At 43.3% G+C, this 21,148-nt stretch overlaps 1 protein-coding gene and 1 long non-coding RNA gene across 4 annotated transcripts; one reads left to right on the top strand and one right to left on the bottom strand.

The window, feature by feature from the left end:
* Window positions 1-304: 304 nt before the first annotated feature.
* On the top strand, window positions 305-14,447 carry LOC125099691 (uncharacterized). 3 transcript variants are annotated; one of them, XR_007127321.1, is made up of 4 exons: window positions 305-446; window positions 893-963; window positions 1,363-1,461; window positions 13,593-14,447. It is a non-coding gene; the product is annotated as an uncharacterized LOC125099691 (long non-coding RNA). The 3 variants fall into 3 exon arrangements; XR_007127324.1 differs by having other exon boundaries at window positions 1,363-1,465; XR_007127325.1 differs by lacking the exon at window positions 13,593-14,447 and adding an exon at window positions 3,911-4,933 and having other exon boundaries at window positions 1,363-1,465.
* On the bottom strand, window positions 5,065-12,301 carry IL12A (interleukin 12A). The gene is made up of 7 exons (XM_047728976.1): window positions 11,889-12,301; window positions 11,071-11,225; window positions 7,850-7,963; window positions 7,459-7,500; window positions 7,342-7,383; window positions 7,103-7,246; window positions 5,065-5,652 (listed from the first exon to the last, which is right to left on the bottom strand). Exons 1-7 carry the CDS (start codon window positions 11,902-11,904, stop codon window positions 5,497-5,499), a joined length of 669 nt encoding a protein of 222 aa, XP_047584932.1. The 5' UTR covers window positions 11,905-12,301; the 3' UTR covers window positions 5,065-5,496.
* Window positions 14,448-21,148: the final 6,701 nt, after the last annotated feature.

Raw genomic sequence — 21,148 nt, 5'->3', positions numbered from 1 at the left:
TTGGGACGCATTTTGTAATTTTATTGAATTGCTTTAGGGGGAAATTCTCCTCCCGTTCTTTGACACGTGGAAGCACATTTTCACTCTCATTTTCTGCAGAGGCCATTGTATTTGCTGATTTTTCAAGGGGTTCTCATGAGGATGGTGGTTTTCGGCCTTTGGCCTTGCCCGTTGCCTGTTGTTGGAAGTTCTTGGGGCTAAAGCAGCACACGGCCTGCTGAAGGGTGTGATCCCAACTGGGTAACTCCTGGGAGTTTATCTTTTCTAGCCCACACCCTGTGGTTTGAGTATTTCTGGTAACCACTCTGGAGCTGCGGTCCTGGGTTGAATTCTGAGCATGGAGTTCTGAGGTTTTTCCTGTTTCTAAATGAGGACATGCAGCTCTGCCCTGAAGCCCGCTAGTGGAATTTAGATCCGGTGTGTTTCTCTTATGATGTGGATTCCTGGTGAGTTAGTCAGCCATCGTTATTCTGTGGAAGTCCATTTGTGCTGTTTGCTGTAAACTCTGGCGTGAGTTTCATTTTATTTATTAATTTTATTGTTTATTTTTTTTAAAGATTCCATCCATTTATTCAGCAGAGACAGACAGTGAGAGAGGGAATATAAGCAGGGAGAGAAGGAGAGGGAGAAGCAGGCTTCCCGCAGAGCAGGGAGCCTGACGCTGTGCTAGATCGCAGGACCCTGGGGCCAAGACCCAAGCTGAAGACTGACACTTAACGGACTGCGTCACCCAGGCGCCCCTTGAGTTTCATTGAGGGTATGCTGTATGCATTTACAGTGTTGCTTTATTTTCAAGCAAGTTGGGAAGTCTAAGAGATGGTTTTGTTACTTGTAAAAACTCAACTGCTGGAGAAACTTGGACTAGTTCAGTGAGTTTTTTACTTTTCCTTAGCTGTAAAGGCCATTTGTGAAATCTCGTCTGGAACCTGCATGGGTAAAGCGGTCAGAAGAGGAGCTTCTCTGGTAGGGGACTACTGGGGGCTATCGGGGGTTGTTGAGGAGCTCGGCTGGATCTCTGAACCACTCCTGTCAGGGGCAGTGTGGGAACCGGCTGGTGAGGTGATCCCCTGGGCCTCTTGGAACTACTGTCGAGAGAGACCAGTGCAAGGGGAAGTGGACAACACTTTGGTTCACCAGTGTTAGGGGTTGGCTTCTGAAGGACAGTGACCACATAATGCCAAGCTGTAGACATGTGGGCTATATATATCTACAGGCTTATGCATTTTGGATTTTTCCCAGTATAAGCACACAAAAATTGTTTTGAAGAAAGCACACATGTGCATTTTTTACAATTTTAAACTTTTTTTTGGTAATTGGGAATACTTTGATTTTTTAAAGACTAAAGACTTTCTTTATTCCCAGATCAGAAAAAGAAATGAGAAACATATGGGAGCCCATGAAGATTTGCCATTCTCTCGCTTTCTACCACCTTTCAGTGCCAGGGCCTGAGAATACACAGACGTGGGTAACATGGCATTTCCTGTACTTGAAGTTTTCCTAGTGTCTCGAGGGGGAGACACGTATAGATAACCATGATGGTGTTTGTAGGGTGGTGATGAAAATGTCCCTTGACTTACTGGGCCCCTACTACCAAAGGTGAAAGGCTGCTGTGGCTGCACAGGCCCGAGCCACGCCGCCCCGGGGGCCAATCACGGTGTGTCACTTCCTCGTCATGCAAGCATCCATGGTTTCTTACCTGAGTTTCCTCATCTATAGAAAGGGGAAGGTTTCTCCTTGTACAACTATTGAGAGGATTATATGCATTTGTGGTAAACACTTAGAAACGCACCTAGCATTTAGTTAGCACCCAGTAAGCACTAGTTAATGTTGCTTCTAAAAAAGTTCACATGAATATATTCTCTGATGTTAAATTGATGTCATAATCACATTTATGTTTTTAAAGCAATTTTATTTATTATTTAGAGAGAGCAAGCGAGGGAAGGGGCAGAGAGAGAGAGACAGAATCCCAAGCAGACTCTACACTGAACATAGAGCCCAGTGTGGGGTTCCAACCCATGAGCCTGAGAGCATAACCTGAGCCAGAATTAAGAATCAGACACGTAACAGACTGATCCACTCAGGTGCCCCTTCATTCATATATATATATATATATATATATATATATATATTTTTTTTTTTTTTTTTTTAAGTAAGCTGTATGTCCAACACGGGGCTTGAACTCACAATCCTGAGATCAAGACTCATGAGCTCTATGACTGAGCCACCCAGGTGAGAGAAGCTATTCCTATTTTTAATATCATATTAAAAATACATAAATACAACGGAAATTTTTGACCTATTCTCACCAAATACATTTCAACCAAAAAATTGATACAATTCAATTTCGAAAATGTGGCTTTTTAAAAAAAATTTAAATAAAGTTTGAATTTCTATTTATTTCAGCCATCTGAGACTATTACAACAAAATACCACAGACTGGGTGGCTTAAACGACAGATGTTCATTCCCCATGGTTCTGAAGGCTGGGAAGTCTGAGGTTAGGGTACCCAAGGATTTGGTGTCTGGTGAGGGCTCTCATGGTGGTTTGTAGACAGCCACCTGTCACTGTGTCCCCACAGGGAGCTGGGGAGTTTCTCCTACTCTCTTCTTATAATGGCACTAATCCTATCATCAGAACACGCTTATGACCTAACTTATCTCCCAGTGCCTCACTTCTAAGTACCATCGCTTTGGGGGTCAGTGCTTCAACATAGGCATTTTAAGGGTCACAGACCTTCAGTCCGTGGCAATACTGTAAAGCACTCTGCCCTAAACTAGGAAGCCAGATCCTGCTGGCAGAACCAAGTGTTTGGTCTTCAAGCGAGGACAGCACCTGAACGTTTCAGGGTGATACCGCCAAGGGGACTCACTAGTTTCTGTCCGTGCTGGCCCCAATCAAAGCCGGTTTTTCTTCTCTTTCTGTCCCCATGTTTTCTTTCCTTATTGGGTTGTCTCAGGTGTTTTTGCATCTCTTGAGTTGTCCAATCCCTGCCTTTGGATGTCTGGCCAGACCATTATCCAGAACTGTTTCCTTTATCCTAAAGCTCTGCACCCTCTGGGGGGCAGCTGTCAGCTGTGAATTTTCATCTTAATTCTCTGATTAAGTCATTCTCAAGTGTGAGAAATACTTTCACTGTTTATTTCCTTTCCAAAATAATTTGTTAATCAAGTGAATCTCTAACAGGCTAAGACTGGGGAATATTTTTAGGGGGAAGGTATCTCAATCCTACCATGTTCCTTTGCTTGCTGTCCTTTATTCTGGGAGGGCAGGGACTTGCACCAGACCCCTGGGGAGCACCTGATGTGCTGAGTGCTGGGCAGGGACAGGGCCTTGCAGAATCTAAACAATCTTAACACTTTTTAAAAATTAATGTTGAGCATTGACTCAATGACAGCCCCATACTGTGTCTGAATCGTCACAACAGCACTGAAATAGGGCCTACAGTTTTCTGAATTTCGCAGGTAAGCAAATAGTAGCAAAGGAGGGTTTTACCAATTTGGCCCAGTCACCAAGCCCAAAGACTACTAATAATTTTTTAAAAATTGCTCACATTTATAGTGTATGTACTACATGTCAGGAACAGTGCTAGTGCTCGACGTGAGCTGTTCTACGTAACCCTCCCTCTGACCCTCTGAGGAAGGTTCTAGCATTGTCTTCCCTTCTTAGAAGAAGAAATAAGGAGAGGTTAAAACCACTTGGTCATGTTATACAACTTGTAGACTGTAGGCCCAGGATTAAATGGAAAAAGAGAAGAACTAACCATGTAATAAAGAATAGAAGAGGTTTCTCGGGCTAGTCATGCGCCTGAAGCATAGGTCATGGTAATTTCTAGTAACATGGTAACACCTGTGTTCCTCTGTACAAGCCCTGTCCATAGACAGATGATCTGCTTGCCTCTCCTTGTTTCTAGGCACAGACAGCAGGCCAGTCATCATTCCTAGTGAAGGATGGCAGCAACTCTAAGGCCCCAGGCCCATCATGCCATTGAGCTCTTCTTTCCATTATCAAAGCCACTGAAACCCAAACCCAACACTTAAGGCAAGAAACTCCTGTCTGTGAATCGCTCGCAGGTCATTCAAGTTTGTGGAGGAATCCCTCAAGAAAAGGGGAGTATGTATTGGGATCTAGTTTCTGATTACTTCTATCTGTGTATCCAGTGGGGTGAGAATTTGAACAAATGAGTCATTCTGCCACACAGATGAGGGGGCCTGGGGTAGTTGTACACATCTCCTCTCAGTCCTCAGGGATATGAGCTGGACTGTGGTGGGGAAATAGTCACGTGAGGTAGGGGGCAGGACCCCCTAAATAGCTCCTTTCTTATGGCCTTTTCAGATGAAGGAGGAAGATGATTATCAGAGCACTAAATTACATAGTATTTTGCCAGGTGAATCTTTTAAAGATTGGTTTAGATAATTAAAAAGATGGAATTTAATATTGGGTCATTAGGAGCACATCTCTTAAGTTAAAGAGTGGCAATTATCCATGTGGTTCAGGCAGAAGTTCTAGATCATTTGAAGCAAATGGAGAATTTTTCTCATTGTAATTGGGAAACAGCTTCCCCCTAAGGGCCCAAAGGGTCACAAAAATTAGAATAATTTAACTAGAAGGCCTCTAAATGATGTTTTTCCCAATTGAAGGATACTATGTATTTGTCTAAGGCACACAGTATGTTATGGGGTTGCAGTTAATGGGGAAAAACATTTTTATGTGTTTTACTTTTAGATGTAGATGTCGAACAAAACAATACTCTCAAAACCCATAACTCACTTGATGGCCTTAGTATTAAAGCATATCTAGTCTTCCAAGTCTCCTTTTAAAATAAGAGATTAGAGGAAGTAGGACTTGGGTAAGAATATTGTGACATTCTTTCCAAGGAAATTTCGTTCACATTGGTGTTTTCAGTTTTCCCACAATGTGTATTTTAATGCTTAAAGTATTCCAATCATATCAGAAAAAATGAGACTTATTTTATTCAATCATTTTATTTTTAGAACATAAGGTATTTCTCAAATCCATTTGATAATAAATACTTTAATAAATATGACATAAATAAATATAAGTTAATTCACATGCTGTCGTGAACACAAAATTATATAAATAAGTACTTTAAAATAAATTATGCTTGAGTGTTTGTTTCTACAAACACTCTGGTACAGAAATAGCTTATAAACTCTTGCTCTTCTAGTAAAGGGAAAAGAAGAACATGTTGAGTGAGGACATTTCCCTCTTTAGCAATTTGCTCATGAAAACCTAAAAAGAACTGCTCCGTAGAAAATGTGAAGTCTACTTGATCAAGGGCAACCTGTGGATGGAACAGTCACATTGTTCAGATTTTGGGGGGCAACTAATGTAAACAAGCATGAGAATTATCATACTAGCTTAAGCAGGACCAGGTCAAGGCACCCCCTTCTGGTTCTTAACCCACATCCTGTGAAAAATATTTTTGATTCACATTATTTTAAGAATGGCTTTAAGATCTGGAGGGACCTCAGCTTTTTAGGAAGAGTTCAGATAGCTCATCATTCTATCAATGGTCACGGCACGAATTCTGAAAGCATGAAGAAGTATGCAGAGCTTGATTTTAGTTTTATAAAAATCTGGTTCTTCAAGGGAAGATGTCTGTGGCACAGTCGCACTGTTGAAATTCAGGGCCTATAAGGATAAATATTAAGGATGACATACATGATATTCCCAAATTAAAACATTCATCCGTAAAAATGGGTGAAGCCAATACATGTCTCAGAGTCTGCAACCCACTTCCTCATTACAACTCCTAAACCCGACCCAGATCTACTCCCAGCCAGATGGCCAGGCAGAACCTGAGAGAAGAAATACTCATTATCCAAGCACATGTATCTTCAGTGAGCTCTGAAAAGACCCTTAAAGCTATTTAGAAAACCGTCAGTGGGAGTTGCATGTTCGAAAGGAACAATTCTGTTCAGATGACATCTGCTGCAATATCTAATTAATTTTTTTATGTTATACTAAGAAGCTAAGTCCTTTTTAGAACAGAGAGGTGATGGATCGCTATTGATCGGAACTCCCAGAGTAACAGACCTGTCTGCTACAGGCACTCGTTTGTGCTAGATACATAAACCTGGCCACGGAGCGCTCAGTGTTACCCTTTCATTTGATAACATAATGCAAGATCTTCTATTTGCACAGGGATCAATATGTCCACTTGTTCCTTGCAAAAAGCCCAAGAGAAAGGTAGGGTGGGAGAAGTCACGCCATTTTACAAGGGAAAATCCTGAGTCCCAATGGGAGTGAATGGTTTGGGCACGGTTGGCTGATTCCTGGCAGAATAGATTCCAATGCTCAAATCATCTGAATCTTGGACGCGAAAATGAAATAACTCTCTAGATGCTAACATTCTTTGATACTTGCAGGAAGCTCATTGCTGCATTTCCAGCAATAATTCAGCACAAAAAGAGAACTCATACTTCTTTTTATGCATGCCTTGGCCACCAAGGTATTCACCCTGCTCTTTCTTCTGTGACTATTTCTGTTTTGTATTAGCATCCATGCTGGGGTAATTCAGAAAATTACAGAGCCAGTTCTTGTCTATGAGTGACGTTGTGGATATCCCAGGTGATGGGTCATTGTTTTATGTCACACACATTTTAGTTCAGAATGGGTCACACCTAGGCATCAGGCCCCACTTGTTTTCTCCCACAGTATTTGCAGATACGTCTAATGGCCCCTCAGGGCACACCCTGGAGCGTTCAGAGTGAGCGAAAAGCTAAGAGTAGTGAAACCCCTCCGATGTGGGTTTCAATCCTGGCTCTGCCACTTACAAGCCACTTGGACAAACAGCTAACTCTGAGCTTGGCTTTCCTCCTTTGAACACACCCCACATGGTGGTTGCAGGGATGGTAAGAGAGAATCTGTGAAAACATCTGCAGGGAGCCCCGTGTGTACCACCCGCTCAACAAGCGGGAGTCTGCTTGTCTTCCCCGTGGCCTACTCACGAGTGCCCTTTGTCGAGAGGCTCTGCAGCAGACATAGGAGGGGGATTTCCGGCCTCTCCCAATCGTCATGGACTCTGACTAGCCATCTCAGCGTGAAGAAGGTGCTCTTCCTGGGAGTATGAAGGTCTTACCTGCAACAGGTCATCAATAGCCATCAGCATGCTTTGATCCAGAAAGATCTGCCTCTTAGGATCCATTAAAAGCTTTGTGTTCATGGCCTTGAACTCCACCTGGTACATCTTCAAGTCCTCATAGATACTGCTAAGGCACAGGGTCTAAGTGATAGGACAAAATGGGAAAGGAGCCACTGAGATGGCTGAAAATGCTTCCCCCGCATTGCATCTGAGGAAAGACGGTATTTGTGTCTTACCGTCATAAAGGAGGCCTTTCTGGAGGCCAGGCAACTCCCATTCTAGAAAAAAAAATAATGAGACATCAATGATATGAATTCATCATAGGGGCTGAAACCTTTAATTTTCTGACTTACAGTTATCAAAGAGATCTCTCTGGAAGCCAGGCAACTCTCATTCTAGAGAAAAAAAAAATCACATCAAAAATATTAATTCTTAATATACATTTTCCTGGCTTTTCTCAAACATATCTTTTTTATTGTAGTAAAAAACACATAACCTAGAATTTACTATCTTAACTCTTCTTAAGCATACTACAGTTCAATAGTATTAAGTATATTCACATTGTTGTAAAACACATGTTTTTTATATGTATATACATATTTTTTCAAATTCAACTTCTGAAGTGGGACCTATTAAAATCTCCTGGTGATGGAGACCAGAAACATGCACATTTTTGGAAGAAGATGAGGTTTGATGCCTAGCTCTTAACTGTGTTACTTGCTTGGGGAAGAAAATCATCCATACCATGGTTAATTCCAATGGTAAGCAGGCCTCCACGGTGCTGGTTTTATCCTTTGTGATATCTTCATGATCAATCTCTTCGGAAGTGCAGGAGTAAAGTTCTAGGGTTTGTTGGGCCTGTAAGAAACATAAAGAGTAACCCAGTTTATAATATTAATAAGGCACCTGGCCTTATAGGAGGCTGACACCGCGGGCTGCTTCTGACATCCATCTCTTTGACCGGTAGGAAATTTGGGATCTTCCTAAGACAAAAGGAAACAGGTTATTTACATTCTCTCTCCCTCCCTCCTCTCCCTTTGCCTAGGATGAATTTCTCTGAATGATCCGTTTTTCCACTATGTAAACACTATAAATCATTTCAACAGGTTATGCTAATCAGCGTCTACACCACGCTGTGACACTTGCTTCCGGTGAAAACAGGTTTTTTTTCCTTTTGTCAAAGCACCTGGGTTTTATGAATATCCTTTTCAAGCAGAATGTCTAAAGGCAGAACTGTTAAGGTCCCAACTTGATGGATATAACAAACATGTAACCTAAAGACAAGTGGTTCACATACACACACGCAACCACACACATGGATGTCATCTTATAAGCATGCTGGAAAGCACCGTTGAATAGATTTATGAAATTTATCTAAGAAGTCAGTAAAGTTGATTGAAGACTGAGATCGTTTTTCCATTCATTAAGCCTAAGGTGTCCAAGGAGTCCCCCACTCTTATCTGTGGCTTCACTTTCCTTGGTTTACCTGCCAGTAACTGTGGTCTGGAAGGAGGTGATCCTCCTTCCAGCTCGGAGTCAAAAGCTTCCTAGTAGCCTAACAGCATGTCACAATGCCTGTGCCGTTCACTTCATCACACGGGCATTTTATCATCTCACATCATCACAAGAAAAAGGGTGAGTATGGTACAGTAAAATACGTAGAAACCACATTCCCTTAACTTAGATTCTTATAATTGCTCTATTTTTATCATCAATTATTATTGTCAATCTCTTACTGTGCCTAGTTTAGAAATTAAACTTTATCATAGATATGTGTGTATAGGAAAAAACACAATATAGGATTTGGTACTGTCTGCGGTTCCAGAGGTCCACTGGGGGTCTCGGAAAGCATCCTCCTTGGAGAAGGGGGGACTCATGGTACTAAGGAACAGGACTAAGGAACAGAAGAAGAGGACTGTCATCCCCCGCTCCCTTCCCAGATTCCAAGTTCAACTGCAGAGACAGGAAAGTGCCCAAATGACAAGGAGTCATGTCAGCATGTAAGAAGTACTGAGAAGGGTATGAAGGCTTCTCCAGAGATAAGACAACGGCATTAAGAGGATTAGAAGGCCTACCAGCAGAGGAGAGGAAATATTAGGCAGAGGGAAGTGCAGGAGCCATAATCGAGGCTTGAGATGCAGAGCATGTTTGGAAACAAGTAGCAAAATCTCTGGGGTAAGCAGAATAATGCCCCATCCCCCCACCCTCCATCCACTTCCTAACCTCTGGAACCTGAGAAGAGGTTACATAGCCAAGGGGGAATTACGGTTGCTGATGAAATGAAGGTTGTTAATCAGCTTGCTTTAAATTGGGAAGTTATCTTGGATTATCTGGGTAGGTCCAATGTCATTGCTGGGTTGCTATAAATGGTAGGCGGCCGGGAGTCAACGTCAGAGTCATGCAGCGTGTAGGCAGCTCAACAGGCCACTGCTGGCTTTGAGGCTGGAAGGGGGCCATTTACCAGGGACTGTGGGCTGCCTCTAAAAGCGGGAAAAGGCAAGAAAATGGATTCTCCCCTAGAGTCTCCAGAAAGGGACACCACTCTGCTCCCATCTGGGTTCTAGCTTATTTCAGATTTCGAACTCCAGGGTTGTAAGATAATAAACTGGTATTGTTTGAAGCCCCTTACTTTGAGGTATTTAGTTATAGCAGCAACCTGGAGCTATACACTGTTCCTGGAGGTACACACACACACACACACACACACACGCACCCAGGCAGCCGCCGTCCTGAGCAGGTGGTAGAGTTAGATTTGGAAATATGGGCGCTTCTCTCTTCAAGAGAAGCCGGAAATTTGGATTCTTATATGAGAGGTCCATTTTTTTCCAATGGTATCAAACTCAAAATCAAAGACAAAATGTACGGGTCAAACTCCACACATCTGTGGGCTGTGAGCTGCATGCATTTGCCACCTCTTTCTTCTGTAAGAAGCCAGCTGATTTGTTCTAGCAAATTTGACAAAGGAATGCTATAAAAAACTATCAAATTGAGTCCTGCAATCTTTTGACCTTTAGAGCTGTACTGGGGAGTCGAAGGATTAGCTTTTTCACATAAAGCATCTATTTAAATTGCAGCTCCTAAATTTTATCCAGATTGAAACTTTCTTCAGGAGTCCAAGCACTTTTCTCTGCAGTTTTCACTTGCTGAGCTGCCTTTTTAATTAAGATTGACTGAACTGTGAGGAGCAATTGGCATTGTGAAAGTCTAGAAGGGGGAAAGAATTCTTTAAGAAGGCCTTGTGGCCTTGAGTATATTTTAAGAGAGTCATAAAACAACAAGCTAGAAAATATTCAGGAAAGATTTACCAGAGAACAGGGAGCCAAAAGACAGCTTTTAAAACATCAGTCTTTGGCTGTTCCAGCAGAAGGTATAGGTATTGAAGCACTTTTTAAAAGGAAAAAAAGGACGTTTTTGCATTAAAATATGAAACCTAAGTAAGTGAATGAAGCTGTAAATCGTATTAGATAACCCGTGACACACCCACTGTCACAGGCCCCTGGGAACATGTTGCTCAGACAAAGAACTGTGTCACCACATTGGAAGCTGGTGAGTGGTGCGAGGGGCAAATCTAATTCATCTTTGTAGCCCCTGGAGCACAGGGGCTGCACCTAATAACGCTTTCCTGGATTGATAAGTGTGTCAGAGAAAGAGTGTGGGCCTGACACAATTCCATCTCTGTTGGCAGGCTACAGGGAACACTGTAAATATCCACTTTCCTCTGTGTAGACATAGCCAAAATGAGTGCCATTATAATTTATTACCACTCTTGCCTTCTCTGGAGACACAATTTCATTGAGACTCTTTAGCTAATAGTTGGGCCCTCTGTAAAGTTCCTTCTCCCCGTCCTGACGGCTCCTGATTAACGTCCCCAATTTCTCTGCAGTTCTTTTCAGGTGACCAGGGGTTCAGAGAAACCCCTTCCCTAGAGAGGCTGCAAATTGGAACAAGGATATTGAAAAACTCACCTTCTGAAGTGTGTTGCTGACAGCTCTCAGCAGGTTTTGGGAGTGGTTGAGGCACTGGAACATTCCTGGGCTTGGGGAGGCTGTGGGGAGGTTCCTGGCCAAACTGAGGTTGTCCACGTGGTTTAGGAGGACCAAGATGGTCACAAGAAAGAGGCCTGGAAAGGAAGAGTAGCAGGCTGAGCTCGTCAGCTTGGTTTGTCCTACTGCTACCTTCCATCCATTCTGGTCGTCCGCACCCATCCACATCTTAACCTCACCAACCCCCCTCCAGCATTTCCAATTTTCCTTCAACACCTGAGAAATGAATCAAGTTCTTGGAGGGCAGTGCTCTGTTGTAGGGCTAGAAGGCAATTCCCTGTGAGGGCCCCCTAATGAGCTCCGACAAGGGGGTTGAATTCAGAGCTCACCCTCTATTTCACCAGTAGGGAAACTGAGGCCAGGTAGTGAAGTGACTAGCCCAGACTCGGCCAAGTGTTTTGGAAACAGTGGGGTGACAGCCTCACTTTGAAGCTGGCTGGGATCTGCCCTCTTATAGCTGTAGCTGAGGAACCCCGAGAAAGAAAGTTACCGCGTGGGGCCTCAGTTTCAAATCTGTGAAGTGGGCCTGATGATAGCCCACAAGACTGCTTCCAGATAAGGAGACAATGTCCTATTTAGCGCGCGGTAAGCACGCAGTCATTCTCTCTGTCACGCCTGCACGAGGTTGCGGACTGCCTTCCCGTCTCCGCTTAGCGGGTCCCGGGCTGCTGCCGCATCTCCCCGGGCTGCCGCCCCCTCTCCAGCCGAGCGCCGAGCCTCCCGGCCGGCCGGTTACTCACCGCGCGGCGGGCACATGCTGAGCGGACGCGGCGTGGACCCCGGGCGGGCGCTGGACGCGGACTGAGGACGCAGCAGGTGAGGGCGGTGGTGGGAGGCCGACCCGGGGGGTCACATTTTTATAATTGTCCCGAGGCGCGGCAGGACTTTCCCGGGACTCCGGTCTCCTGCTTGCTTTCTCTCTCTGTCTCTCTCTACATCAGCTTCTCGGTGACACGTGGAGCTGGGCCCGCGGGGTTTGCGGCGCTTTCGGATTAACTCCGCCGGTGCCCCGCCGCAGCCTTCTGGGGACGGCCCCGCCGCCTCCAGCCCGCCCAAAGCGAAAGCGAAATTGGCGCAGAGTCAGGGCTCAGGGTCCCGGGGCCAGCCCGACCCCTCGCCGGCCGCCGTCGGTCCCGGCCTCAGAGGCCCACCCACCCCTCGCCCTCCGGCCCTCGCCCCGCCGCCCTGCAGCGCCCCCTTCCCACGGAGCGCCGAGTAGTGCTGCTCACTGTCCACCTGTGTCCGGGATGTGCCCTGATCGCAACCGCCCACCCAGCCCTGAAAGGGCCTTCATCAGTCGTCCGCTCGCCATGTATTCATTCAGATGGTCCGCCGGTGCCGGCTGGACACTGCTAAGCGTTTGACACCCATTGCTGAACAGGTCCCTTGGGGGACCCTCCCACACTAAATCTGACTCAATGTATTTTATTCGAGTACCTATTTTAAATATGAAAAGGGATGAAACCAGACTAGCGATGCAATAAACCGTTGTTCCGGAGAGTCCAGTTTCCTACAGGGAGAGAAAGTTATTGTTTAGTGGGATGGATGCACGGGGCCTTGGAAGAAGCCGAGAGAGAGGACACATCAGCAGGACAAGGTGGTGAGGAGGCAATGAAGGCTCCCGGGAGCAGGGCCCCCCAGTATGCTTCTAGGGGCAGTAGACTGTTCCCAATAAATGGGATGCAGGTTTTAGGTCCGGGGAACAGGGGTCTGAAGCACAGTCAGGGAGGGTAGTGGGAAGTGGGGATCTGGGGCTCTTGCTATCAGGGTGTGATGTCAGAGAGAGCTATGGGGCTGTGCTATGAGGGTAGTAGATGCCATGCTAAGGAACATCTGCTCTGAGGGTGGTGGGGAGCCTTCTCAGGTTTTAGGCAAGAGGCATGGTTAGAGAGGCATGATGGGAAGATTCCCTTCAGCAGTAGTATGGAAGGTGGATCCCAGGCGTGAGGAGTAGAGCACAGGGAGCAGCTGGGAAGTATGGCCAAAGCCTCAGTCAGAATGGGGAGGACAGAGTGGGTCAGAGAGACTCTCAGGGTGCTGAGGGGCCAAGACTTGGTAACTCCTTAGGTGTGATGGGCAGGAAGGTGTTGAGGATGGTGGAATGGGGATTGTTCCAGGGCCTAGGCAGGGGTTAGTGTAAGAGGGGAGTGAGTTTGGAGGAGACGGTGAGAAGTTCCATTTTGGATGTACTGGGTGTGAGGTTCCTGTGGGACTTTTCAGTTCACTCATCTCGACCACAAGTGTTAGTCACCCTGGGTATGTGTAAAAGGGAGGGGTGTGTTTGGTCACCTACTCAGAGCTTCTGATGGGTCTGACTGTGCTCAGGCCCCAGGACTGCATAATGGAGCCATCAGTACCTGCTTCTGTGCAGATGAGCCCATCTTGAACAGGGAAAAGCCTTGAGGCTACAAGAAGAGTGGATGCTTCCTCTTTCTCTCCTCTAGGTCCCTTTTGAAGTCAGGATGGACGAGTCACTGTAAACCTTGAGACACCGCATGAATACTAAGCAGGACCCATTGAAGATGGAGTGAAGAAGCCAATTAGAAGAAAGCTATGATAGGCCCTGGTCTGATTCAAGCTCTCTCAGTTGTTAGCATCAGGCTCCCAAGGCGGATCATCTGCTCAAGTGTGAGGAGGCACCCACTATAGGGACTTTTAGATGTGTGTGAAATGAGAGCACTGGTTGCTCTCTAAGGCTCCTTCCAGTGGTGCTGTCTGTGAATTCCCCCATGGGGATGGAGACTGATGTGTTGTCAGAAACAATTGCATCTAGCAGATTGTGTGAAGCAAGTGACAGGTGCAGAGCTGTGTTGTTGCTATAGGGCACTAGGATGGAATTAAATATACTTCAAGTCAGAATGAAGTCGGATTCATAACAACTGAACTATGTCTTCTCTGGAAGGACTCTCCCCTATGGAAAAGTAATTTCTGTGGCATAGGATAGCACAGGGCCTGTCTGCTTAGAATGGATTTTGGACCACCAAACACAATTTCTTTCTTTCTTTCTTTTTTAGATTTTATTTATTTATTTGACAGACAGAGATCACAGGTAGGCAGAGAGGCAGTCAGAGAGAGAGGAAGGGAAGCAGGCTCCCTGCTGAGCAGAGAGCCCGATGTGGGGCTCGATCCCAGGACCCTGAGATCATGACCTGAGCCGAAGGCAGAGGCTTTAACCCACTGAGCCACCCAGGCGCCCCCCAAACACAATTTCTAACCTATGCTCTGTGAAACAGTTCTCTGATGTGCTGTGTATAGTACAACCAAGATAAAATGAAAACTTTCTTCTGGGACAACGCTGCTTTTTTTTTTTTTTATTTTTTTTTATTTTTTTATTTTTTTATTTGTCAGAGAGAGAGGGAGAGAGAGCGAGCACAGGTGGACAGAATGGCAGGCAGAGGCAGAGGGAGAAGCAGGCTCCCCGCCAAGCAAGGAGCCCGATGTGGGACTCGATCCCAGGACGCTGGGATCATGACCCGAGCCGAAGGCAGCCGCCCAACCAACTGAGCTACCCAGGTGTCCCGCAACGCTGCTTTTTTAAAGACACATTCTTTGCCCGTGATCACTACTACAGAGAGTCTACCACTTATTGGAAGTCTTGGCCAATGCTGTAAGGCAAGAATAAGAATAGAGAGACTTAAAAATTGGAAAGGAAAAGACAAAATGGTCATTATTGACAGTAGATATCCCCAAAAAGTTGGGGGGCAACAGAAACAAGAGAAAAATGTAATAGAACTAATTGGAATTACTTAGAAAAATCAGCAAATTCACTGGATGCAAATACCAAATTTTAAAAATCAACTACATTTCTGGAATTAAAATTAAAAAAAAAAGAACACTGGGTAATGTATGGAATTGTTGAATCACTGTATTGTACACTTGAAGCTAATATAACACTGTATGTTAACTATACTGGAATTAAAATAAAAAAAAAAACCCAAACTACATTTCTCTACAACTGCAACAATCAATTAGAAAATATAATAAAAATAATATACCAGATAATGAATGAATGACAATACAAAGAAGATACCATTCACAGTAGCAGCCAAACTATAAAGTTACTCCCTGTAAATTGAGAGGCAGTCCAGTGGTTAAGAGTATGGACTATAAACTCTTTGAAGCTAGGCTCTGTTACTTACTTTACTTACTTGTTATGAGTTCTTAGACAAGTCCCTTATTTCTCTGGGCTGTTTCTTCATTTGGAAAGTGATGGTGAGAAAAGTTTAAATGGTGATTGTGATTATTACATGAGTTAGTGTAAGTGTAGAATAGTCTTTGGAAAAAAATTTAAAAATCTAATCAAGAACATAGAGTGATTTAATTTAAATGGAAACACATTCCATACCCTTGGGAGGAAGATCTTAATACATAAAGAGCTCAAGTCTATTCTAATTAATTCACATATTCAATGCAATCCCAATGCAAATTACAAATAATTTTCTGAGGAACTTAATAATAAACCTACTCTAAAAATATATATGTAAAAATAAAAGTCTGTGAATATCCAAGCTAAACTTGTAGAGGAGTCATAAACAGGGGGATTAGCCCAGATACAAATATGCCATTCAAAGCAATAGTAATAAGAATAGTGTTTAGCAAAAGGATGGCCAAATAAACCATTGAAACAGAATAGAGAAATTAGAGACAGACTTGTACATATGAGTATTTAGTATAAGATTCAGATGGCACCCAGGTCAATGAGGAAAGCATCGATTGTTTAGCAGAAAATGTTCACTATGTGGTGAAATATAAAACTGGATTCCAACCTAAAACAGCATACAGAGGTAGTAAAGCCACTTGGAAGACTAAATAGGAAAAATAGGAAAAAGTAAAATGGTTATAGTGCTCGATGAAAATGTAGGAGGCTATCTTTGCCACTCAAGAATGGGGAGGACTTCTCAAAAACAGCAAAGCCCCAAGCCATAAGGAAAATACTGACAAATTTGGTTACAGAAAAACTAAGAATTTTTTTAAAAAGATTTTATTTAGTTATCTGAGAGAGCTAGAGAGAGAGAGAGCACGTGTGCGCATAAGCAGGAGGGAAGGGCAGAGGGAGAGGGAGAAGCAGGTCCCCACTGAGCAGAGAGCCCTATATCGGGCTGGATCCCAGGACCCTGAGATCATGACCTGAGCCGAAGGCAGAGGCTTTAACCCACTGAGCCACCCAGGTGCCCCCAAATGAAGAATTTCTGTAGTATGAATTCCTGTTAATCATGGACAGTTAACAGACCGTTGACTGATGGGGAGAAGACATTTTGCACTGTCCAATAGGAGAGTAGACCTGGACCTCCTGCAAGTCAACAAGAAAAAGAAACTCCAGTAAAAACTGGCAAAGCTAATGAACAGATGATTTACAGAGAGGAAACCCCCAAGGCTAACCAGCATAATGAGATGCTCGGATATATTATAATCAGAAAAACACAAATGGAAAAAAAATGTGATCACTTCATACCTATTAGATTGGCAAAAATTAGAACATTGGATACTGACAAGTGTTGGGGGGAAATGTCAGATTCTAGAATGCTTTATACAATGCAGTAGACTGATACAGCTATGTCCAGTCATGTGGCTCGGTCAGATTAAATACGTGCACACCTGATGACTCAGTGTTCTACCTTGGGTGTCTCTCCCCAAGAGATTCTTACACAGGCTCACACAGGGACATATAGGACAATGTCCAGCAAGTCATTCTTTGTAGCAGTGGGGAGTTAGAAGTAATCTGGGTGGATCAGGTTCTGGACAACTCGAAGTTAGAATTTTCTCCGAATCCGTCTCATAGGAGGAATGACCTATCTCTTCTGGCCAACACAGTTAGACAGGAAGACATTCAACTCAACTGTTTGTTATCATATACCTCTGTTTATTTGGTGACCCACTGCAGCAGGGAAATTTATAGGGTCTGATAACACTGATCTCAGAGTGAGAAGGAAAATGGGACAGGAAAACACTGGGCATATTTGTACTTCTGAAAGGGAAGAGCTGAATCAGTTTTCTGTTCCCCAATGCTACCTTTTGGCAGGAGACCAAAGCTTTTTATTTAGTAGATTTCCAAAGAAACCCCAGGTGAAAATAGCAGCCCGGACCTTTACTGATATCCTACAATTTCATTTCCTCTGTTGTTTTTACAACATGAAATATCCCAGTGTTTCTCTCCTAAATAATGACACAAATTTACCTGATGTCAAGGGACTTCAAAGAATCTAGAACACATTCTGTATATTTATTCCAGTGGTAGTAATATCCTTTCAGACAACAAACACAGAACAGTTGTTCCTCTCTAGAGCAGAAGATTGATGTTCCCACACTCAGTAAGTATCTATATAAAAAAATAATGTGAATGTATTCTCAAAAAAAACAATTGAAAGTGATCTATTTTGGATTTCAATAGAGCTAAACCGATTTCATGCCCCAGGTTTAGGGCCTCCATCTGATAAAAGGCTCTCTACAAATGGTTTCATTTATCTTGGGATCTCCTCAACCAAAAATTCTGGGACAGCCGAACAAGAAACTCATTGAATTCCACACCCAGTTCCAGCAGACCTTCCAAATTCATTGGAATGAAATTCTTAGTTAAGTTGCTCAGGGAGATTAAAAAAAAAAAAAAAAAACCAAAAAACTAAAACTATTGATTTCTTTTGAGAGGCTACTGCCAAAATGTAGTAGGTCCATACCTGTGAGGACTGTTGGTGAATTACGCAGCTGCTTATGCAACAACAGTTTCCAAACTGTAGCCATTGCCCCTGAAGTAAATATGTTTCCCTTGAAGAATAAGAAAAATACCATTACGAAAATAATGTAAAAAGGGCAGAAAACACCTTTCAGAAGATCCTCTTTGCTTCCAGGTGGTAACTACAGAGGCTGCTATTTTCAGAATACTGAGGCTTCGTTTGTGGATACAACAATTGCATGACTTCAGCTATAAACAGTTTTATTAAACTGGGAAGCTTGGTACTTTTCCTGACTGTGTTAGGGGATTTTGCACCCAGATATTACGTTGGCTAGGAGTGAATCGGGAGGAGTGATTTTACTGGTTACTGATACCAGTTGATAGTACTTACTGACTACTTGTTATATGCCAGGGACTATAGTGGGCAATTCAATGTTATCCTTTCATTTAATCTTTATAACATCCTAAGAGCTGGATACCGTTACTATCCCCACTTTACAGATGAGGAAACTGAGCTTTCATGAGGTTAAATAAATTTCTTAGGAGAGTGGGGCTGGAATTTGAATCCAGCCTATCTTTGTAAGTCTCTTAGCATATAATGGGGTAACAGGGAGGGTTGAGAGTAGTAGGAAGGGAGTGTAAATTAATATGACCTTTTTGGAAAGTGCTTTTGAAATACTTGACAAAAGATTTTTAAAATATCATATATTTTGGCCAAACAGTTACACTTCTGGGCTCTGGTTCAGGGCACTGAAAAGAGACAATGATCGTGTACAAGAGTGTTCACTGCAACACTGTGAGAGTTTATAATATAGGTTGAAAACAATTGTCTGTAATAATATAAATTATAACAGAGGCATAGTTAAAACATTACATATCTTTTACTAATAGTATTAAAAACATGTTATTAGGGGGTGCCTGGTGGCTTAGTCAGTTGGGGATCTGACTCTTGATTTCAGCTCAGGTTTTGGTCTGATGGGTTGTGTGATGGAGCTGCGTCAGGCTGCCCCCTCCGTGGGGAGTCTGCTTGGATTCTCTCCCTCTGCCCCTCCCCCACCTCTCTCTCTCTCAAATAAATAAATCTTAAAAAAAGAAACGTGTTATTGGGAAAAAGTCAGAACTTGTCAGGGGAAAAAGAAAAATGTAAGACTATGTGTGTATAGTAGGATCAAAATTACGTTTAAAATGGAAGGAAATCTAACAAAATTTCAGCAGTGGCTGTCCCTGGATAATGGATTATTAGGTAATTTTTATTGTGTAGTTTATGCTTTTCAGTATTGAAGCATTTTTCTACAATGCATATGAATTACTTTTATAACCCAAAGAAAACATTACTATTAATTTTGTTTGAAGAACAGTAAATTAACTAACATTGCAATTTCTATTGGCAGCAAATAACCTTTTCTCCTGAAGTTAATTTTTTAAAACTTTCTTTGGGTTTTATTTAGTCTTATTTTTTTTCCTGTGACTTCTAAAGTATCACTGTAGCAGAAATTGTGATCTCAGGCAGGTATGTTGGGGCAGAGTGAAGCTCTGGGTTTACTCAAACCTGTGTCCTAAATACTGTCAGTGCTCTCTTTTATCACATTTAAATTCCTTGGACCTTACCCACAGATGTAAGAAGATGCCCAAAGTCAGGACTCAGGGAGCTATCATCAAAGAGGTTCAGAATTGGAGAAGAGGGTCAGAATGTATCCTCTGAAATCAATGCTAATCAAAATAATAGAAGAGCACCTATAAAGTATAGGTACTTTTAAAGAAGATTTGTCAATACATTCTTTTGTTTATCCAGTAAATATTTATATTTATGCCACCTTCTGTGTTAAAGATTCTGTGTTAGGTGGCTTGGGGAAAATTATTATAAATCAGCTATAATGAGCCCATGTTGCTGCCTGAATTTTTATTAAGATGACAGAGGTCTCCGGGCACCTGGGTGGTTCAGTCAGTTCAGCATTTGACTCTTGGTTTCCGGTCAGGTCATGATCTCAGGGTCACAAGATCGAGCCTCATGTCGGGCTTCATGCTTAGCAGGGACTCTGCCTAAGACTTTCCCTCTCCTCACTCTTTCTCTCTCAAATAAATAAATAAATCTTAAGGGGAAAAAAAAAAGGTGATAGAGGTCTCCAATCAGGGAAGCGGAGAATTTCTCAGTTTAGTTAAGCTGGCAGAAGGAGCTTGCACATTTGCTTAAAGTTAGAAGGTATAGTAAGACCTCATAATAAGACTTGTAAAATGAACTTAAGAAAAGCTTCAGTTATCTCCCAGGTAGTTATTACCTGTGTCCCATCCTCACCAGCCCCTGGGTGTATGGGGGGAAAGGTGGGGAGGAAAACAGACATCCACTCAACAGTGTCTAATGAATAGGAGACCCAGAAGGGGCAAAACACAAAAGTAGATCTTGTCCCATCTTTCTCCTTTCTCTTTTAATACCCTCAGACTGGAATCTCAGATCCCCTTGGCCAATATCATAATGAATCCAAACAGCTCTGCAAATGGCTGGAAGCCCCTCAGGGACACTGCTACTCGTGTGCGCTCTCAGGTCTGATCTGGCTGCCTGTGCACCCACATTTCCCAAGACTCTCCAGCGTCACTGCCTTTCTGGCCTTGAAGCACGCCGCCGGGCAGGTTCCCATGGCAGAGTCTTTGCACTTCCTGTTCCTTCTCTCTGTACCACTGTTACCCTCGGTTACCTTCCAGGGCCGATCACATGGCTCGTCCTTATCTTTGCTTCCTCACCACTTTGTGTAAAACATGCTTTTCCCTCCGTGCACTTTGTGACTCTCCAGCCCACTAGTGTTTTATTTTGCTTTCCTATTAGTTACCTCTACTTGACATTATGTTACATGTTAGTGGTTTGTTTATTGTCTGTTATTCTACATTAGAATGTACAGCCCCTGAGCTCAGGGACTATATAGAAAAGGGCGTGGTACATAGTCAATATTCCAGAAATAGTTCTTGAGTAAATAAATGAAGGGATGTACTTTTCTGGAGGGCAGTTTGGAAGTAACAAAACATAAAATTATATATACTTTTAAAAAAGATTTAATTAATTAATTTGACAGAGAGAAAGACACAGCGAGGGAGGAAACACAAGCATGGGGAGTGGGAGAGGGAGAAGCAGGCTTCCTGTCAAGCAGAGAGCCCCATGCAGGACTCAATCCCAAGACTCCGGAATCACGACCTGAACCGAAGGCAGATGCTTAATGACTGAGCCACGCAGGCGCCCCATATATATACTTTTGACTTCGCCAATTCAACCTCTTAGATTGTATTTTGGAGATAATTATACAGATGGGAAATTATATGCATAATAAGGTTAATCACAGGATTGTT

This window comes from Lutra lutra, chromosome 1 (genome assembly GCF_902655055.1).
Source record: "Lutra lutra chromosome 1, mLutLut1.2, whole genome shotgun sequence".
Taxonomy (NCBI): Eukaryota; Metazoa; Chordata; class Mammalia; order Carnivora; family Mustelidae; genus Lutra; species Lutra lutra.
This window is presented reverse-complemented; position numbering and strand designations above follow the sequence as displayed.